Consider the following 21,730-nt stretch of genomic DNA (forward strand, 5'->3'; position numbering starts at 1 on the left):
CCATTTACGATCCATCAGGGAATATGGATCAAGACCTACAACTCGTCCGACGCCTCCTCGCCACCCATCCCACACCACAACCCATAGATAGATAGATAGATATTTTATTGACCACAGTTACATTTGTCTTTACATTAAGAAAAAAATATATCAACATATATAGTAAATAAAATGTGAACTATTAAAACGGAAATTCATTCTGCAGTCCACAAACTAACTTGAACAAGAAACGAAGAAAATGAAAATGGTCGGTCATCATCATGGCAGGAACCAACAAATATACGTACGCTCTATGGGTATAATTTAAGAATGTCGTAAACAATTTTACATGCAACATCATTTGCGTACTTGCCACTGAAGAGCTCTTGTACGCAAGTCAAGCCTGCATTTTGCCTAATATCGCTCGTGACAGGACAACTCTCCACAACGTGCTTTTCTGTCTGAACCTCTCCACATACGCACAAACGCTCTTCCAGTGGTAAACGACCCCGTCCCCGCCTATTCCATCATCCAGTCTCAATACACAAACTATGACCCGACACACGGAAAAGGGTGAAAGCCATTCTAAAGCGATCGTTCACCATATGACGGTCCTTGTATATACTGTGGAGTGTAAAGTTGGGGTTCAAGCTACGGTACGCCTTGAACCACTGGACGCTGTGATATGTGCATACACAGTCTGCATGAGAGCACTCATACCAGGCACGTTCGTATCTATGAACCCTCTAATCGTCCTGCTCATCCCAGTATTACCTCTAGTGATAATATCAATGGCAAAAATCAAGGGATCATCTGTCAGACTGGATCTCTCTGATACCATTTTGGAGTAAAATTTATGTTGCCTAAATCTAACCAAGTCGGGTAACGAAGGGTATCCTACCTCGTCATAACAAACATCATTCAGGGTAGCCTTTCTTACTCCCAAGAGTTGCTTAACGGCCCAATTATAAAGCTTATTGATAGGTTTTAGGTCGGCTCCCACCCATGACTCGCAGCCATAAAGTAATGAAGACATCAACACCGCATCGAATACCCTTCGCTTCACCACAAAAGGCACGTCATTGTTCTTTCTAACAAACGATACGAACTTGAGCACGTGACATAATTTGCTCTTTGCATGTAACTTGAGCGCGGACGAGGCAGATCCGTCGCTGGTGAAGGGCGACCCCAGGTACACGTATGAAGTGCAGGGGGCAATAACTAGCCCATCCACCCGCAACGGCTCCGCCTCCTCCTCTGTGCCGCCAGTGACAAAAAACTTCGTCTTTGATTCATTGATAATCATGCCATGATATTTACAAAAGGCATGCAATATCCTAAGTTTGTTCATCATGTCCCCCCTGGTCGAGGATAACAATACAGTATCATCCATTAAAACTAGAGTATGGAGCCAGCCCAGGAACCCGTCAGGCGTGCACCCCTGCTTGAGCATCCTAATGAGCTCATTCATAAACACTATGAAGAGAAGGCAAGACGTGGGTGAGCCCTGCCGGACCCCAAGCGTGGCAGTCATGACAGCTCCCCCTATCACCGACTCAGTGACACTATACATAGCCACTAATGCAGCCAACATTACCCGCAACCCATACGCCTTAAAATCATAAATAGTCTGTTACGAGGGTCCAGATCATAAGCTTTACTAAAATCAACAAAGGTTATAAATAGTTTACACTTTTTCCGGCGCGCCATGTCCGTGAGAAGACGTAATGCGACGATGTGCTCAATACACCCGCTCTTGCTCTGGGCTCCCGCCTGCTCACGGAATGGGCGGAACCACAGATTTAGTCTGTTGCAAAGAACCATATCAAATAACTTAGGAAGAGAATTAAGGACGCTAATACCTCTGTAATTATTAACATCAGATCTGCTTCCTCTCTTAAAAACAGTAAAAATCATAGCCCTCACCCACGACACAGGGTACATGCCAGAAATAAAGACCGCTTTAAATAATGTGGTAATGGTTAACAGCCACTGGGCTGTCAAGATCGTGAGGACACCAGGGGTGAGCCCATCTGGCCCGCAAGCTTTGTCCACTTTCATTCTCTTAACCTGACATTCCACCTCTGTGGGCGAGATGGGGCCATCCAGCACCGGTATCGTCCCGTCGGTGCTGATGTGCAGGGACGGTGGGAAAGGGTTGGGGTTCAGCACGCGCTCAAAATGAAACTTAAAATCCTCATCGCTGGGGAGATTTGCCAAATTACACCTGGACATCTCGAAGTCCTCTTTCCAGCTAATGGCTTTCCACACTCTAGCATCATCAGCATCACCCAACAGCCTCTCCCATCTACTCAAGTGTGTATCACCCTGACTTACACCCACCACAACCGTACTCCTGCTGCTCTCAGTGCACTCATATAGTGTGTCTGACACGTTCTTAGCAAAGGCATTGATATCATTACCCACGTTAGGAATATCCGTACATGCAATATTAACAGCAAACTTCTGCCTATCCATGTTAGCAAACCTCACTGGTTTCCTTGCCACATCATACCTCGCGGCACTGCCATACAGCACTGCGTGGTCCCCCAGCAATTCAGCCCTGGCCAAAACGTTGTCCAAATGCGTCCCTGGATTGCTCATAGATATACTGATGGGGGCGTGGTCGGAGGGAAGATCTACCCACTTAATGACCACAAAGTCGTGAATATGTCCTACTAAACAGGGAGATGCAATACATGTGTCTAACTCTGACACCCATGTGTCACGTTTCCGATACGTCTTACAAGTGATGTAATGTCTATGATGAGTTTTAAGGTTATTCAGCACAAGTAGCTCATTGTCCAGACATATTGATGATAAAAATCCTGCATTATCATTCATTGGACCCACGTCATCTTCAATGATGGGGTAAGAAATATTCATACCTGGCAACTCATACATCGTTGCCAAGTCTCTCACAGCCTTCCCAAACCTGGCATTCATGTCGCCCATTATCACATAGCCATTCCTCATGTGATTAGACATTATCTTTTCCTGGATTGAAGCAAAAGCATCAAGGGAGTAGTACTGGGAGTCACACGGGGGGACATAGCAGAAACCAAACATGACATGCTCAAAAATGCTAAGCTGCAACCATACTTGATCACCTATACTTAAATCAATGTTATGAACAAAACTGCTTAAATGGTTTTTGACTAGCACCACAATACCACCTCGGTCCATAGTGCCCACTGTTTTCCCACGGTAGGACACGAACCCAGGCAGATGGACGGGTAGGGTGGTTTTAACTTCGATGAGTGCAATTATATCATAAACACGCAACATACGATCCACGTTGACTTTTTCTAGCTTTGTGTATACGCTATTAACGTTTCATGATACTATCTTAATACTTTCAGCACACTGTGGTCTTTTTACAAAAACTGCGGGTTCCAAGTGTCTATGACTTCACCATCGCGGTAGAGCTTGCGCTGCCGTGTGTCCAGCCTGATATCGCACCCTACATTATTCGGCCGTTCCTTTTCCCTCGCCTCCGCCTCGTGTAGTCACTGCCACTCCCTCCTCACGCCCGCATGGACGTCCTTCTTAACGTAAATCTTGGAGTATTTCTCTCCGGCAGTCTTGAGATTTTTGGCATTAGCAAGGATCCGCGACCGCATCTCCTTGTCCCGAACTGTAAGCAGCAGGGGTCTGTTACGGCTCCTTCCATCAGCCTCCGCACCCAGCCTCCGGTGTTGACAATTCACACCAGTCACGCCCACCTTCTCACATACTCGCTCCAACTTGTCTGTGTCCATGACCGCACCATCCAGCGCCTCACCCTCGTCCAGCAGCCCCAGCACCACGACGTTCATCTCCCGCTCCTTCCGATCTAGCATCTCTAAAAGACGTTGTTGCTTCGAGATTATCTCTGCCTGCTTGTCAATTCTCTCATGCAGTTCGGCGAACTTCTTGGACACGAAACTCTCAGGTGATGTTATCACTTTCTTGAGCTCAGCCACTTCTGCCATAACTTCATTCAACTTCTCATCAAGCGTCATCAGTACGGGTGTTTCATCCCCCTCTTGAGCAGCTAATATCGTCTCTATCAGCTCTTCTTTATTAATTCTTGCCAGCTGATTCTGCTGCATCTTCATCAGCTCGGCCAAACTCCTCGCCATATTGGTGGTAAAATAGCTGTTTGGTGTTTGGGGCCGAGGTGGAGAGGTGAGGTGAGCAGGGGGGGATGGGGCACAGTAAGCAAATTCCCCACCACCAAAGCTTGCACCACTGCCCCACCCACCCACCACAGATCCGTCTCCAGCAATTCCCAGGGCGCACCCACAGAGAAGACGCCCCAATCCCAGGGACCAGGGCAACCTCATCTCTATTAATCCCTGGGAATTCACGGCCTGCAGTCGCACCTGCCCCCTACACGATATTAGGTAACAACTCGAGGCAAATAGACACAGAGCCCTTACCCAGGGGCACAGGAAGGTATCCTCTCTGGAGGAAGACGCCCAGGAAGACAACGCCCCACCCCCAGTCTACCCAGGACCAGACGACGAGGAGCACGACGACCACATCATCACTCAGCAGATGGATTTTTAGGCCTGCCCCTGCACCTCCCCATGATGGCGGGGGCCACCTCACATCTCTACCGACCCCCGGTCTATGACCAAATTCTCCTGAATGGGGTCAAGGCTAGATTACTGGTGGACACGGGAGCTGTCAGGTCATGCCTATACTCCCATTTCTACTCCCGTCATTCCTCCACTTTTGGCCCCCTTCTCCCCACCTCAGCCAACCTCGTAGACGCCGGGGATGGCCCCCTGCCTATCCGTGGGGAAAAACGGTCCCTCCAGACCGACATCCATCAACAAGTCTCAACCACTCACCCCTTCATCATTTTTTACTCTACCTGCCGTCAGTATGATGGATACCTAGGGCTGGACCTCCTTCAGAAACTCCGCACCAAGATCGACTGTTATCAACGCCACCTTCACTTCAGTCCAGCCCCCCTTCAGAAGCAAAAAAAAAAAAAGGAAACGCAAACACAGACATACAACAAAACAACCCCAACACCAGCACCACCACCCACACACCCTAAACACATACACCCCCTTGTCCCCCAACGCCTCTTCACATGCAACACCACCCCAACCTCACCCAACACACCACTCCCCCACACCCCCACCCCATCCATTCCACCACCTGTCCCATCCGCCTCCCCATCTTTTTCCGCCTCCATCGTCACCATCCCGCCCCATCACGAAGCTTGGGTGGAACTAAACAGACCCTCCGGTAGCTCCGTCCTTTTTTCCCCATCCCTACCTACCGGACCACTCTCCTCCTGTCTAGCCTAGACGACTCATCATTGGTGACACAGAGGAAGCAGAGCCATGCCACACACCACTTTCTCACCACTCAACTCTGCCGAACCAACCTGCGCATCTATCCCCTTCCCAAACCAACAGCCTCCAACAATTACTCCTGGACTTCCAGGACCTATTCTCATCTGGCCCAACCGACCTCGGCCACACCACTTACCTCAGTCACGAGATACATACGACCGGACCACCCATTTGCCAACCATCTCGCCGCAAAAACCCAAAGCAGCGAGCAGAGGAAGACCGGCAGGTCCGGGACATGATTGATGCCGGAGTTATCTCCAACTCTACCAGCCCGTGGTCCTCCCCAGTCGTACTCGTGAGGAAAAAAGACGGAACCATGAGATTCTGCGTTGATTACCACAAAGTAAATGATGTCACCATCAAGGACGCCACACCCCTACCCAGAATCGACGACTCACTCGACTCCCTACACGGCTCCACTTGGTTCTCCACCCTCGACCTGCAATCGGGTTATTAGCAGGTTCCCGTCCACCCAGATGACAAGCAAAAGACTGCTTTCTCGACCTCAAGTGGGAAACACTACGAATTCAACGTCCTCCCATTCGGACTCTGCAACATCCCAACCACGTTCTCCCATCTGATGGAATCAGTGCTAAGCGGCTTAACCTGGGAAATCTGCCTGGCCTACCTAGATGACGTCATCATTTTTAGCCACACCTGGGCTGACCACCTCCACCGCCTCAAAGATGTGTTCCTACGTATCCGCCAGGCAGGCCTCAAGCTCAAGCCAACAAAATGCGTCCTAGCCGAACGATCCGTCTCCTTCCTAGGACACGTGATCGGAGCCGAGGGCATCTCACCTGACCCCGACAAACTGAGCGCCATCGCCGAAATCCCCTTGCCACGAGACTTCCACAAAACCCCGGCCTTCCTAGGCCTTACGTTATACTACTGATGGTTCATAAAAGGGTTTGCAAACATAGCCAAACCATTACATGAACTGACAAAGAAGGGCGAACTATTTGTTTGGACCGAAACCAGAAAGACGCATTCAACGACCTCAAATCCAAATTGATCTCAGCACCCATCGTTGCTTTCGCAGACTACAACCTCCCTTTCCGTCTGTATACTGACGTTTCCCTCATAGCTATAGGGGCCATCCTCGCGCAAGTACAAAACGGGTCGAACATATCATCGCCTGCGCCAGCCATACCCTGAACCAAGCTGAGCGAAACTAAGCGGCCACCAAACGCGAGTGCTTCGGTATAATCTGGGCGCTACAGTACTTCCGTTCCTACATATCTGGCATCCACGTAGTCATCATCACAGACCACCAATCACTACAATGGCTATGCCAGTCCAATACTAACAACGCCCAACTCATTCGATGGCAGGAAGCTCTCGAAGAATTCGATTTTGAAATCTCATACCACCCACGCAAACTCCAGACTAATGCCGACCCCCTCTCCCATCTACCCATCAACGCCATCCGCCCAAAACCAGACTTGATTCAAATGTGGAAGGACAAGCAGCACCCTACCTGGATCCCACCACGTACATTCACCAGGTTACACCTCCACGTCAAACACCTGTATGACTCAGATGACCACATCGTCCTCGACTCCGCCTCGGCTCATGACGCTATGATACACCTCCACGCCAATAACGGCATCCACCTCGGCATCAAAAAGCTCTTACAAGCGTTCTCTGACATGTATTGGACAGCCAACCCATCCACCATTGCTAAAAACATCATCCAAGCATGCCGCGCCTGTGCTTTAGGAAAGGACATCACGCGCACCCCCGGCCCATCAGGCAAATTAACTGCACAAAAACCGTGGCAGCTGCTTTCCCGTCGGCCCCCTCACACCAAAATCAGGGTACAAATATATCATCACGTTCGTCGACGTCTACTCAAAATTCGTCATCGCTTGTCCTGCCAAAGATCGTAATGCCGTAGCAGTTGCCGACACCCTGGTCCGCCACGTCTTCCCGTATTTCGGCATCCCACAAGCCCTACACTCGGATAATGCCCCTGAATTCACAGGAAAAATCTGGGAACAACTAGCCAAAATATTTGGCTACCGAATCTCCCACTACTGGCCCCAAGGTAACAGCGTATGCGAGAGGAGCCATCGATCCCTCCTCAATCAAGTCAGGACCAGAATCCTGCAGACAGGCAATGACGATTGGCCCGCCCACGTCAAAATTGTTCAATGGGGGCTTAATACCTCCACACGGGATGACAGTGTAACCCCACACGAGCGAGTATTCGGGCAATCCCCTCTCCTCCTACCCCTCCGCCACCACCAACACCCTCCAACCCCCCTCCTCTACCGACCCCCTCCACCACCTTAAACAACGCCTCCACCACCTCCAATCCCAGCAGGACCTTACACCGGACTCCAACCCCTCCAACCCCTACAAACCGGGCGACTCAGTAGCAGTTGCACACCTGCCCATCCCCACCAAGACTTCCCCCAGGTTTGATGGCCCCTTCAAAATCATCAAAGTCACTAACCCCTACCAGGTTGTCATAGACCACCACGGACTACCACGCACCTACCGAAATCGTCATGTGCGCCCATTCCACCCCTCCAACAATGACCACCCTCACACCCACACGCCCCGCACCTCTCCACGCACACCTGGGCCATCAGCATCTTCTCAGAATTACCCCCCCGACTCCTACTCCTTCTCACTCCCATCCACCACATCCCCTACAAGCACGCCGCCTCTCACCTCACCCATCCCCACCACCTCAACCCCTCACGACGACACCAACCCCCAACCCCACAACCCCACCCCTGACCTACCCACACTTAACGCCACCTCTCTACCACCAGATCCTGCACCACCGCCATCACCACCCATAACGCAACCTCCACCACACCAACTCAGCTGACCAACGCCCGACACCACCACTCCACCCTCACCCACCACCCATCACCCGCACAACCGCCAAGGCACCACCACGTCCACTGCACCACCCTCCATAGCAATCACCTCACCTCACAACCCCCAACATACCACCCCACCCACTACACCACCACCCAACCCACCACATGCAACAACTCCACCACGTGCACCCGCAGCCGGCCTACCTCCACCCCCTTTACCCCACGACCATTCTCACTACACACGACACACCTCACCCCCTCCCACTACCCCACCCGCCTCCAGCCATACCCCCTCACCACCACGTGCTCGTCCACGCTCACCACCAACACCAACCCTCACCACCACCACCACCAGATCAGGACACCTGTCATGACCACCCTCCAGATACACCCCAACCCCACCACCCACCACCCACAATACCCCCTACTCACCACCTCAACTCACCCCAAACACCACCCCCATCACCCTACACCTCCACCAAGCGAAATGGAATATCCCCAAATCCCAATTCTCCAAATCCCAATGATCCTCCCACCCACCCAGACCCCATAAAACCCACACACTCCCCTCACTAGCCACCATTCGCCTCCTACCTCCGCATCACACAGTACCATCCAAGATGAGCATTTACTGGATCCACTGGCAGCCCCACGACAGCCCACAGGTCAGGCTCAGGGCAACACACCAGCTTCTCCTGATCCTCCACCGGACAGAGAGCCCATCCTCCCAACGTCTTACTCTCCACCCACACCGAGAGCCGAAGCCCACCACCCTCCACTGGACTAACTTCCTCCAACACCTCACCCCGGCCCACCAAACGTCCACCACAACGACATACCACCTCCAGCCACGGGGCCGTGACTTTTTGAAGACGGAGGGTGGTGAAATACTCGCCGCCGCCGGGCCACTCACCCCACCACCCCCCACCCCACCACCGAGCCACCACCACACCACCACCCGAGGAGGACACCATGGCGGGGTTAGTGACCCAGGACAAGAGGATCACCAAGACACTTATTCCGGCACCGTATGTACAGGAGAAGGAGCGGCCACCGTATGCCCTTCAGTTCTTTCCCCCTGTGACACCGCCATCACGGCCACCATACGTGAAGGGGGAGGGAGCAGCCACCATACGCCCCTCAGTCACAGCCACCTCTGGGGACGGCCTTGGGGCGTTAGTTATTGAATGCGCCCCGACTGCCAGAGAGACGAATAGTGGAATCGCGTTCACGGTCACCGTTTGCCCCTCATCCACTATTACCTCCTACTATGGGTGTAACGCCTCAGTTACTTCCCGAAGGGCAGGCAGGCCCACGGCCACGGCCTTAGTGCATGCAAGGGTAAGCAGACCCTCGGCTATGGCCTCAGCACGTACTGGAGAGGGCGTTGCCTCTGTGCACCCCTCTCCTGCCTTTTCCTCCTGTGGGGGCAACACCGCGTTCACGGCCACCGTACGTGATGGGGAAGGAGCGGACACAGTACGCCCTTCAGTTGCTTCCCAACAGGTGGGTAGGCCCACGGCTATGGCCTTAGTGCGTGAAAGGGTAAGTAGACCCTCGGCTATGGCCTTAGTGCGTGAAAGGGTAAGTAGACCCTCGGCTACGGCCTCAGCACGTACTGTAGAGGGCGCTGCCCCTGTGCACCATTCTCCTGCCTTTTCCTCCTGTGGGAGTAACACCGTGTTCACGGCCACCGCACGTGACGGGGAAGGAGCGGTCACCGTATGCCCTTCAGTTGCTTCCCAGCAGGTGGGCAGGCACACGGCCATGGCCTTAGTGCGTGACAGGGTAAGCAGACCCTCGGCCACGGCCTCAGCACGCACCGGAGAGGGTGCTGCCCCTGTGCACCCCTCTCCTGCCTTTTCCTCCTTCGGGAGTAGCACCGCGTTCACGGCCACCGTACGTGACGGGGAAGGAGCGGCCACCGTACGCCCTTCAGCTGCGAGCCCTAGGAGTCACAGAACCGCGTTCACGGCCACCGTACGTGACGGGGAGGGCATGGCCACCGTACACCCCTCATTCGTGACTCCGAAGGCTCTTCCAGAGCAGGAGGTCCCTTGCACGGCCGACCCCTTTCCTCTCGGCTGCGTGGGACGCCCTTTTGTCTCCCCACCGGAGCGATTCCCCAGAGGTGCTGGCAGAGTGGTGGCATGGCCCAGTCCAAACCCTATCACTTACCCCTGGGAGGTCCTTGTCCAACTTTGACGGCGCTCCTTCCTGCAGGCAGCTGCAGCCCCCGGACTCCCAGGTCTGGCCAGCAGCCCCCAGGCCCAGACCACCCAGGCTCTCTCTCTCCTAGGAGCCAGAGGCGCCAGGCCCGCCTAGTGCAGCATTTTGGCCCCAGTCCCGAGGGCCACCCCACAGGTCGAGGCCCCCAGACCGGAGGGCCTCCCTGCACCCCATCGACGCAGCCCCAGTGTGAGGGCCGCCTCTCAGGTCGAGACCCCCAGAGTGAAGGGCCGCCTCTCAGGTCGAGACCCCCAGAGTGAAGGGCCTCCCTGCACCCCGACGACGACTACCACCCGGGCATTGACGCCCCTACGGACAGTGCACTGCCCCCTTCAGGAGGGCTCCCCATAGGGCCTCTCTCTCACGCCCAGGACGCGCAGCAAAGGAAATACGGGTACGTAGTGACATTGATACAGTGAACAATCACCACAGTAGTGTATAGTGAGAGAGAATAAAGTACGGTCCGAATGATAAGTGAATAACTATAGACCCATTCAGTGTACAGTGTCCCGATACCTGGCAGAACAGAAAAGACCGTGTACAGGAGGGCGTAAAGAAAACGTGGGTTAGAGCAGGTGCACGCGGGGTTCATTAGAAACCTGTGATTCAGTGCTACTGGGACTAAGTAACTCCCGCGAGTGACGCGACTCGCATTCTACCCACTTATGATACTATTCGCTTCCCCCACTCCTGATCCCGTCCTCCCACAGTGAAACAGACTCAGTGAATTAAACGCCATCTCTGCCAAAGCGTATTATTCGGGTACTGTAATATCTATACTAAATATCCCTGTACAAGTGAATAGTGATTACTGTGTGTGCCATTTTGTCTGTTGTATTAAAAGCTAATTCTTTATTCCCTGTCTTTTACCAGTATCCAATATCTCTTTGTCTATATTGTCACGGTGTCAGAATTAAAGTAATATATGTGTTAAGGTGTACTGCTTGGTTTTTATGTCCTGTTCCTCTGTGGGTGCTTTACTTCCGGTCCGGAAAGAGGACCCCGCTCAGTAGCTGGTGTTCTTAAGACGAGAAGTCGACTTAAAAACGCCCAGCATAACAACTATGTCTTATCTCCGTAGACATACAGTATATTACAGCTACAAAAGATGCAGATTGAAGAAAAACTGCATAAATTCTATTAATGTCGCCTGAAGATTCTTGGGAATTTCACGTAAGGAAGAGTCATTTGTGACTTTTCTTATTTAAAGATGTCACATGAGATTTAAAAAAAAATGATTAAATTGTTTTGTTACGATTAAAGCATCCGCTTTAGGCATATTTCAGAACTATCATACCTGAGTGATCCTGAAAACCTCATAATTACAGCCGAGAACACAAAAAATACATCATCCACAACTGTACTCTATATTAGCTGTGAAACACACTCCATCATATCTAAAATTCAGAAAACTTCTCTGAAGGTGAGAAAAGTTCACATCGGAGAAGAAAAATCAGAAACAAGGATTAATCAGGTAACACGTAGGATGAAATCGATTCATAGTTAAGAAAAAAAAAATAACTGGCAGTTGAGGGGTTAAAGCCAAAAGTGTTCTGTTTGATCAAAGACGTGAAAACAACTTCAAATTTTAGAAATAAACAAGGTATTATTTTTATCTTTATAATCTGGGCTTTAAAGAGGCATGTTGAACCTCCTGATCAAATATATAGAATGGAATATTTTCTCAGTATGACTGTTTGTGTGATATCATTATCCGTATTTCCCAACCTAAAATCACTCCGACAGGCAATAAATCTTTTACGAGGAGATTGTTTAGGTATCGATAATCAGATATATATATTGCAATGTTAGGTGAAAATAGGCTCGACTTCTCGTTCCTACTACACCTAACGTGGAGCGGGGTCCTCTTTCGAGACCGGAGCTTAGTGCAATAAAGAGAGGCAGGACGCAAAAACTCTAGGCAATAACCTTTACACGTATATTACCACAATCAGATACAGGACAAATCAGCAGATATTACAACATAATACATAGCAATATAAAACTGTTATGCTGAGTGTTTTTAGGTCGACCTCTCGTCCTAAAAACACTAGCGACTGAGCGTGGTCCTCTTTCCGGACCGGAAGTAAAGCAAACTAGGCAGTTACCTTAACACATCTATTGCCTTAATTCTAAAACCGTTACAATATGATACACAGTGATATTTGAGATACAGGATACAGGGACACAGAGTTAGGCTTTGATAGCAAAGGTACAGTTGTACTTAACACACGATATGATGCATGTCTTTAGTTATATAGGTGTAGATGACCGTCTTTCATTTAAACCCAAAATATATATACTCACAATAACAAGGGGAATACACAAGGTTAAGAGTCAGGGTGCGGATCACGACACTCGGTTCAGTTAACTAGTCGCGGCAACACATTACACAGGTTTTTAGTTCTCATGCGCACCCTGATCGTCATTCACAATTACAGGAAGTTCCTTTATTCGGGGCGGGTAATATTACTCTACTTATTGTTATCGAATATTTCCACTCTATTGGACATGTGAGTCTGTTGGGTTAAATAACATTAGCCACTGTTTTTATATGGATCACACTCTGTCACTCTGTCACTGTTCACTGTTACTCTTCTTCGGGTTTATTTAGGTCTAAGGGGCGTCACTGATTTACCCGTGTTTCCTGGGTTAATTCACTATGTCACTGTTCGAGGGAGAGGACCTCAGGGGGACTCTACCTATAACGGGCAACACACTACCCGCAGGGGAGTCACTGCCCGGGTCCGGGCCGTCAGTGAGTCGCAGGGAGGCCCTCCTGTCTGGGGGCCTCGACCTGAAGGGAGACTCTTACCTCAGGGTCTCGTCGGTGGGGTGCAGGGAGGCCCGCCTGTCTGGGGGCCTTGACCTGAGAGGTGGCCCTCGGGGCTAAGGCCAAACAGCTGGAGGAGACGGGCCTGGCGTCGGCAGCTCTGCGGGGTGATAGGGTTGGGGTTACCCTCGCCTGTAGTCTGCTGGGCTCGCCTGGGGGTCCTGGGGCTACGATTGTCTGCCAGGGGACGCGCCATCAGGGTTGGACTGCGGCCTCATCTCCTGTTGGTGCCTGCGGAAGACAGAGATCTCCGAGGAGTGGGAGGCAGGTCCAGGGCAACTTTCCCGGGTTGTGTCGAGCAGTTCCCACAGGGGAACGCGGTAGGTGGAGTGTGCATGGAGACCGTGTCCTCTCCTACATACAGGGAGGGAAGCACAGAGGCGACTCTCTCTCCTGGGTCTGTCACAGCCGTGGCTCCAGGTCTCTTTACCCTGGGACCCACTTTTCGCTGTCTACTAGGGCCTTCTGCCCTTCGAGTGGCGGAGGGTACTGGAACCTCGTGGCGCACTGAAGGGCCTCCTGCCCTGGATGTAGAGGAGGGTATTGACCCCTCGTGGCATAATAAAGGGGCCTCCTGCCCTGGATGTGGCGGAGGGTATTGACCCCTCGTGGTGCACTAAAGGGCCTCTTGCCCTTGATGTGGCGGAGGATACTGGAACCTCGTGGTGCACTGAAGGGCCTCTTGCCCAAGATGTGGCAGAGGGCACTGACACCTCGTGGCGCACTAAAGGGCCTCTTGCCCTAGACGCGGCGGAGGATACTGGAACCTCGTGGCGCACTAAAGGGCCTCCTGCCCTATCTGTGGCGGAGGGTACTGACACTTCATGGCACACTGAAGGGCCTCTTGCCCTAGACATGGCGGAGGGTATGGACACCTCGTGGCGCACTGAAGGGCCTCCTGCCCTTGAGGGCTAACTATGGCCATCGCCAAAACGTTACTAGGGACTGAATCTTGTTCAGTCCCACCCCACTGCTGGCAATGGTTGTCCCGCCTACAAGGTCACTGCCTATCCTTGTTCACATGGTGTCGGGGCAGTTGCGGGGAATAGGGGCACAGGTCAGTAGTGGGCAGGTGACCCTCTTGCCCTGGGTCATTAGCCCCCCTGTTGTCTCTTCCTGGGGTGGTGGTGGCCCAGTGGTGGGGTGGGGGGTGGCTGGGTGGGTGGTCCGGCGGCGGGCATTTTACCACCGTCGTCGTTGAAAAAGACACGACCTCGTGACTGCAGGTGGTAGGTGGTGCAGGTGGACGTCTTGTGGGCCGGGGTGAGGTGTTGTAGGAGGTTTGCCCAGTGGTGGGATATGGTGTTTGGTTCCCGGTGGGGGTTGAAAGAGAGACGGATGGAGGATGGGTGGTATGTCTGGCGTAGGAGGTGGAGAAGCTGGGGTGTCCGTCGGATCTTGATGGGTGGCTGGTCGCAAGGTAGCCAGTGGATTCGGGTGACCCTCATCGTGGTGGTTGTTGCCTGGTGAGAAGACAGTAGCTGTATGCTGGAGAGTGATGGGGGGTTGGTGCTTTTATGGGGAATGGGTCTGTGGGAGGAGCATTTCACTTTAGGGAATTGGGATTTGGGAGGATTCCATCGTGCTTGGTGGAGAGGGAGGGTGATGGGGGAGGTGTTTAGGGGAGGGGGGGTTGTAGTGGTGGGTGGCGGGCTGGGCATGCACTGGGGGGTGGTGTTCGAGTGTATCTGGATGGTGGGCGTGAGAGCCGCCCAGATCTGGTAGTGGTGGTGGTGAGTGTGGGTGTGGGTGGTGAGGGTGGTTGTGCACGTGGTGGTGGTGAGGGCATGCAGCTGTTGGGAGGAGAGGCGGGTGGGAGTGCGGTGTGGCGTGTATAATGGGCATGGTTGCGGGGGAGTAGGAGAGTGTTTGATGGGGTAGGTAGGGGAGCGGTGTGGGTGCAGGTGACAGAGGTTGAGAAGTGAGGTGTGAGGAGGTGGCGGCTTGAGGCGGCAGTGGTGAGGTAGGTGGTGGGGGCGACGTGGTGTGGGAGGTGGTAGGGGAATGGGTGGTAGAGAGGGGTGTGGGAGGCGGTGAGTGGGTGGTGGTGCTGGGCGGGGGTGGCGATGGGGGCGGTGGGTGTGGTTGGTCGGGATCAGGTGTTATGGTGGGTGGTGTGGTTGTAGGTGAGGTGCTAGGTGGGGGTGAGAAGTAGTAGGAGTAGGAGTCTGGGGGGTAATTCTTGGAAATGTCTGTGTGGCCAGGTGTGAGGGAAGAGGTGCGGGGCGCACGGGTGTGGGGGTGGTCGTTGTTTGGTGGGTGGAAGGGTCGCACGTGGCGATTGCGATACGTGCGTTGTTGACTTTGCTGATTTATAATTACTTGATAGGGGTTGGGGACTCGGGTTATGGTGAAGGGGCCAATGAATCGGGGTGAGATCTTGTTTGGGGTAGGGAGTTGTGCCATGACAACGTATTGGCCAGGTTTGTAGGGGTTGGTGTGGTTGGTGTCAGGTGTAAGGTCCTGTTGTGTTTGTAGGTGGTGGAGGCGGCGTTTGAGGTGGTGGAGAGGGTCAGTAGTGGAGGGCGGGGTGGGTGGCTGGAGGTGGTGGCGGAGGGGTAGGAGAAGCGGGGTTTCCCCGAAGACTCGATCGTGTGGTGTTATGCCATCTTCTCGTGGGCATGTGCTTAGGCCCCATTGTACTATCTTGACATGGGCAGGCCAATCTTCATTCCCTGTTTGCATGATGCAAGTGTGGACCTGATTGTGGAGGGAGCAATAATTTCTTTCACAGATGCTGTTGCCTTGGGGCCAGTAGGGGGATGAGTGGGAGATGTGGAACCCGAATATTTTTGCTAACTCTTGCCAGACTTTTCCTGTGAATTCTGGTGTATTGTTCAAGTGCAAGGCCTGGGGAATGCCAAAATATGGGAATAAGTGGCGAGTTAAAACATCTGCGACGAATACTGCACTATGATCTTTTGCAGGGCATGCGATGATGAATTTGGAATAGACATCCACGAAGGTGGTTATGTATTTATATCCTGTTTTGGGCGTGAGAGGGCCGACGACGTCGAGGGAAAGTAGTTACCAGAGTTTTGTTGCTGTTATTTTTCCTGAGGGGCCTAGCTGGTGTGCGGGTGATGTCTTTCCCTAAAGCACAAGCGTGGCAGGATTTTATAATGTTCTTGGCGATGGTGGAGGGGTTTGGTGTCTAATACATGTCACTGAAAACTTGGACGAGTTTCTTAATGCCCAGGTGAATGCCATTGTTGCCGTGAAGGTGCAGCATGGTGTCATGGGCGGTGGTGGGGCTTATGACGATGTGGCTGTTGGGGTCGAACAGGTGTTCGCTGTGCAGGTGGAGTTTGTTGAAAGTGTTTGGCTGGTTCCAGGTAGGGCGTTGCTTATCATGCCACATTTGGATAAGGTCCGGTTCTGCTGAGATGGCGTTGATGGGTAATCGGGAAAGGGCGTCGGCGTTTGTGTGGAGCTTGCCTGGATGGTATGATATCTCAAAGTCGTATTCCTCGAGAGCTTCTCGCCATCGTATGAGTTGGGCGTTGGTGGTGTTGGATTGGCGCAACCACTGTAAGGATTGGTGATCGGTAATGATAATCACATGGGTGCCTGAGATGTACGAGCGGAAGTAATCGAGTGACCAGATAATTCCCAGGCATTTATGTTTGGTGGCTGCGTAATTTCTCTCTGCAGGGTTTAAGGTGTGGCTGGCACAGTCGATATGTTCGCGGCCGTCTTCGACTTGGACAAGGACCGCCCCTATGGCGAGGAGTGAGACGTCGGTATATAGACGGAAAGGCAGGTTGTAGTCTGGGAAGGCGACAACTGGGGCGGAGGTCAGTTTGGATTTGAGGGTGGTGAATGCATTCTTTCTGGGTTCTGATCAGACGAAAGGTTCTCCTTTCTTGGTGAGGTCGTGCAAGGGTTTGGCGATGTCTGCAAAACCTTTCATGAAACGCCGGTAATAGGAGGTTAAACCTAGGAAGGCTCTGGTTTCGTGCACATCGCGGGGTAGGGGGATGTTGGCAATTGCACTCAGCTCGTCGGGGTCGGTAGAGATGCCCTCTGCATTGATCAGGTGTCCGAGGAAGGAGACTGATCGTTCTGCTAAACCACATTTTGTGGGTTTTAGTTTGAGCCCAGCCTGGCGTATACGCTGGAATACCTGTTTGAGGCGGTGGAGGTGGTCGGCCCAGGTGTGGCTGAAGACGATGACATCGTCTAGGTAAGCCAAACAGGTTTCCCAGGTGAGTCCGCTCAGAACAGATTCCATGAGGCGGGAGAATGTGGCGGGGGCGTTGCAGAGTCCGAAGGGAAGGACGTTAAATTCATAGTGCTTCCTGTTTGATGTTGAGAAGGCGGATTTGTGTTTGTCATCGGGGTGGACTGGGACTTGCCAATAGCCTGATTGCAGGTCTAGGGTAGAGAACCATATTGATCCGTGGAGGGAGTGAAGAGAGTCGTCGATCCTGGGTAGTGGTGTAGCGTCTTTGATTGTAACGTCGTTCACTCTGCGGTAATCGACGCAGACACTCATGCTTCCGTCCTTCATTCGCACGAGTACCACAGGTGAGGACCATAGGCTAGTGGAGTTTGAGATGACACCGGCATCGAGCATATCCTGGACCTACCGGTCTTCTGCCCGTTGTTTAGGGTTCTTTCGGCGTGATGGTTGGCGAATGGGAGGTCCTGTAGAATGAATCTCGTGGCTGAGATAGGTGGTGTGGCCAAGATCGGTCGGGCCGGCGGAGAATAGGTCCTGAAAGTCCAGGAGTAGTTGGTGGAGACTGTTTGTTTGGGAAGGGGATAGATGTGATGGTAGGTTGGGGAGGGTGGGGTGATTGGGGGGTGGTGCTGAGCACGGTTCTGTTTCTTCTGTATAGCCAATGATGAGTCCTCGTGGCAGAGTTAAAGGTGTTGTGGCGAGGTTTGCGATACGGATTTGGTGGGCGTGGGGGGGAAGGAAAGTGGGGGAAACTAAACAGGATGATAGGGGTCCGGTGGGTATGGATGGTGAAAAAAGGACTGATGTGCCTGAGGGTCTGGTGAGTGTCACCCAAGCTTTGTGGTGAGGGGGAATGGTAATGGTGGAAGGAATAGTGGCAGGGAAGGATGGAGAGGGGGGTAATAAGGGTGAAATGGGAGATGGGGGTGGAGGGGGATGAAGTGAGGCATTGAGTGAGGCTGGGGTGGGGTTACATGTACAGGTGGGTTGAGGCGGGTGACTGTTGTGAGGGGGCGGGTGTGGGTGGTGTGGGGGTGGTGGTGTTGTTTTTCGTTGTCCTTCGTTGTTTTTTTTTTCCTTGTTGATGGATGCTTGGTTGGGGCGGGCTGGACTGAAGTGGAGGCGACGCTGATCGCAATCGATGGTCGCGTGGAGTTTCTGAAGGAGGTATACCCAAGGTATCCATCATATTGATTACATGTAGAATCAAATATGATGACTGGGTGGTTGGGAGAGACTCGTTGGTGAGTGTTGGTTTGTAGGGCCCGGGTTTCCCCACGGATGGGTAGGGGGCCATCCCCCGCGTCTACGCAGGTTGGCTGAAGTGGGGAGGAGTGGGCCGAATGCTGAGATGTGGCGGGAGTAGAAATGGGAGTAGAGGCATGACCTGGCTGCTCCCGTATCCACCAGTAGTCTTGCCTTGACCCCGTTTAGCCAAATCTTGTTGTAGACTGGGGGTCTGTAGTTGTGCGAGGTTGCCTCCGCCACCGTGGGGAGGTGCGGGGGCTGGCCTAAAAATCCTTCTGCTGAGGATGGGTGAGATCGCCGTGTTCGTTGTCGTCCGGTCCTGGGTAGAGCAGTGGTGGCACGTCATCTTCCTGGGCGTCATCGTCTAACGAAGAGACTTTCTTATGCCCCTGGTGGAGATTCCTGCGCCTGCTTACCTTGAGTTGCTCTCTCACGTCGTGCAGGGGGCAGGTGCCACTGCAGGCCGTGAATTCCCAAGGGTTTATGGTAATTAAGTTGTCATGTTCCCTGGGGTTTCGGCGCTTCTTTTGTGGGTAAGCCCTGGGCACTGTAGGAGGTGGCTCTGTGTCACGAATCAATTCGCGACATTTCCTTTTTGTGAGAAGCCACGAACTATTAGTGGAAAACTCACTGTGTATCGCTCAGTTAACCGTTTCTCTCTCCATTCCGGGGTATACTTTTCAAATAATTCGTCACCGTTTTCAAAAAGTGACCGATTTAATGCACGTCACTGAGTGCGCTACTGAGCGATACAATTATTTCTTTATCGTTTGCCTCTGCTTCATTCAACCGTTAGCCACGCCTTCTTCCGGTGGCCTGTGCGTACTGCTTATGCATTATTTGAATTCAGTCTTGTGTTTGCTGTGACAGAGAAAGGGTCTGTGCTCAGAAGTGGAGAGGTCAGCTAGCACCCCAAGCTCCATTAGTACAGTTAATCCCAGCACTCCCACCTTAGTGGTGATACAAAGTATTCATCGACTGGTATTTCTTTTGTGTATTTTGTAGTTTTAAGAGCTTAGTTAAGGTGTTTTTCCTAGGCGTAAGTATTTAGCTTCTGTGTGAGTGAGCGAGTGCGTCTCATTGATTTGATTTGAAATGTAATGTTAAATTTATTTTTGTAATTAATAAATTTAACAGTTCTATTTCTTGAGCTTAATGTAGAGTAAAAATCTTGTTTCATTTCTCCATTATTAAGCTTATTTCCCATATAGCTCCTAGCTTGCATAAACGTTTGCCTTCATAACTGGTACTTAGACCAGTCTTGTATTAACTTAAAATCCGTTGTGCCAGGAGTTAATGCATCAGCAAGAACCTGATGTTATTATTAGTATTAGTTATTTATTGTCAGGGGTGATGTAACTTTCTCCAGAGGCTAACAGTACAGTAATTCAGCAATTGTGAGTAATTAGTCTCTGCTGTGTACTGTTGAGAAAGTTTATAAACTCTCGTTCTTAGAGAATCTTAGCAAATCAGCGTAAAGTAATCGTTGCTTGATGTAGCAAGACAATCATTGTCTCTGCTCTTCAATATTATTGAATATTATTATCAATTTAAATAATATTTAACCATTTATTCCAAAATTACCGTGATATCATAAAAACCCCGTGACAATTGGCGACCTCATTCCAGGATATTAACTCCTAGCTCTAAAGCTATTCACGAGATAGTGCTCACTCATTCATATTTAGGTATTTATCATTAAAGTTTATAGGCACAAGCTTACTGGTGTTTACCGTTAATTTAGCAAGTGAGTTTTTGCTTTATAAATCAATAGAGTACTTAACTCTAGTTTATTTTTGGTAACGCCAGACGATTTTACTCGCTCCTGGGAAGTCGGCGTACCCATTGTGTTTATTATTGAGTCTTCCCAGTCATTTACATTTTTGATTTATTTTTGCCAGTTAACTAGATAAGACTGGTCACCACTAGCTTGTGTCTGTATTCTTTACTTGTGTTTATTAGTATTCGTCGCTAAGCAGTCAGTACTCAATTTCGGTTACTTAGTAAATTGAGCTAGCATCATGGCTACAGCTGTATATGTACAGGAAGCCAAAGATATTGGTCTCACAGACCCAGAGAAAATACAGAGTTACGTTCTCTCACGGTTCAATTACGAGCAAGAACGTGAGAAAGATGCTCGTGAAGAGCGTAGGATTCAGCGCGAATGCGAGCGAGAACAGCGCGAATACGAGCGAGAACAGCGTGAGGAACGCGAAAAGGAGCGCGAACACGAGCAGAAACAACGCGAGCTCGAGTTAGAAAAAGAGCGAGAAACAGCGCGAACACGAGCGAGAACAGCGCGAATACGAGCGTGAACAACGAGACAAAGAACGAGAACATGAACTTGAAGTGCTGAAGCTCAAGCGAGATTCCTTGGCTTCAGACACGTCTGGTGCAGTTGGTCAAAGCTCCACGAGCGTTCTCCCTGCACATGTCCTGGCGACCCCACGCATCAAGCTTCCTTCATACAAGGAAAGCGAGCGAATCGAGCCGTACATAGCTCGTTTTGAGGACATGGCAGACTTATATCAACTGGATGAGGCAGCTAAGCGGCTTCAGTTTCTTAGCCTATTTGAGGCCCTGCCCTCGATATTCTCCACAGAATTCGTGGAGACAATCTCACATATGAGATGATGAAAGCTGCACTCATTAAGGCGTATGGTCTCACAGTAGACGACGCCAAAGTTCAGTTCATGCGAGCTCGTCTCCAAGACAAGGAAACAGCTGTTCAGTTCCTTGATCGTCTCACAGCTTACTTAAATGAGTGGATGGAGAAAGATGAAACTCCTTCCACGCGTGAGGGGATAATTGACCTTATGCTGCGTACACAGCTAGAGAGGTCGTGGCCTGCTGAGCTCATAGCACAGCTTAAGATCTGCCAGGTGAAAGATGCCAGCCAAATGGCAGAGAAGGCTGACGCATTCTTTACTGCATACGGGTATCAACCTCGTAAGCAAAACACCTGGAGCAGAAAAGATACTGATAAGTCTGGGAAGCAGTCTCAGACTGAATCCCAGCAACAAGGTCATTCTCAGAATAATGGCCAAGGTTCAAAACC

General features: G+C 51.4%; 2 protein-coding genes across 2 annotated transcripts; both read right to left on the reverse strand.

The window, feature by feature from the left end:
- Nucleotides 1-625: 625 nt before the first annotated feature.
- On the reverse strand, nucleotides 626-1,573 carry LOC145409900 (uncharacterized). Its single transcript, XM_080280168.1, has one exon. It carries the CDS (start codon nucleotides 1,571-1,573, stop codon nucleotides 626-628), a length of 948 nt encoding a protein of 315 aa, XP_080136294.1.
- LOC145409909 (uncharacterized) lies at nucleotides 1,573-3,267 on the reverse strand. The gene has a single exon (XM_080280176.1). It carries the CDS (start codon nucleotides 3,265-3,267, stop codon nucleotides 1,573-1,575), a length of 1,695 nt encoding a protein of 564 aa, XP_080136302.1.
- Nucleotides 3,268-21,730: the final 18,463 nt, after the last annotated feature.

Source organism: Coenobita brevimanus, chromosome 9 (assembly GCF_032717465.1).
Source record: "Coenobita brevimanus isolate Jiangsu-jjx chromosome 9, ASM3271746v2, whole genome shotgun sequence".
NCBI classification, from domain to species: domain Eukaryota; kingdom Metazoa; phylum Arthropoda; class Malacostraca; order Decapoda; family Coenobitidae; genus Coenobita; species Coenobita brevimanus.

Coding starts and splice junctions, on each gene's coding strand:
- LOC145409900 (XM_080280168.1), bottom strand. CDS start 1,573: ATGTTGGCTGCATTAGTGGCTATGTATAGTGTCACTGAGTCGGTGATA.
- LOC145409909 (XM_080280176.1), bottom strand. CDS start 3,267: ATGTTGCGTGTTTATGATATAATTGCACTCATCGAAGTTAAAACCACC.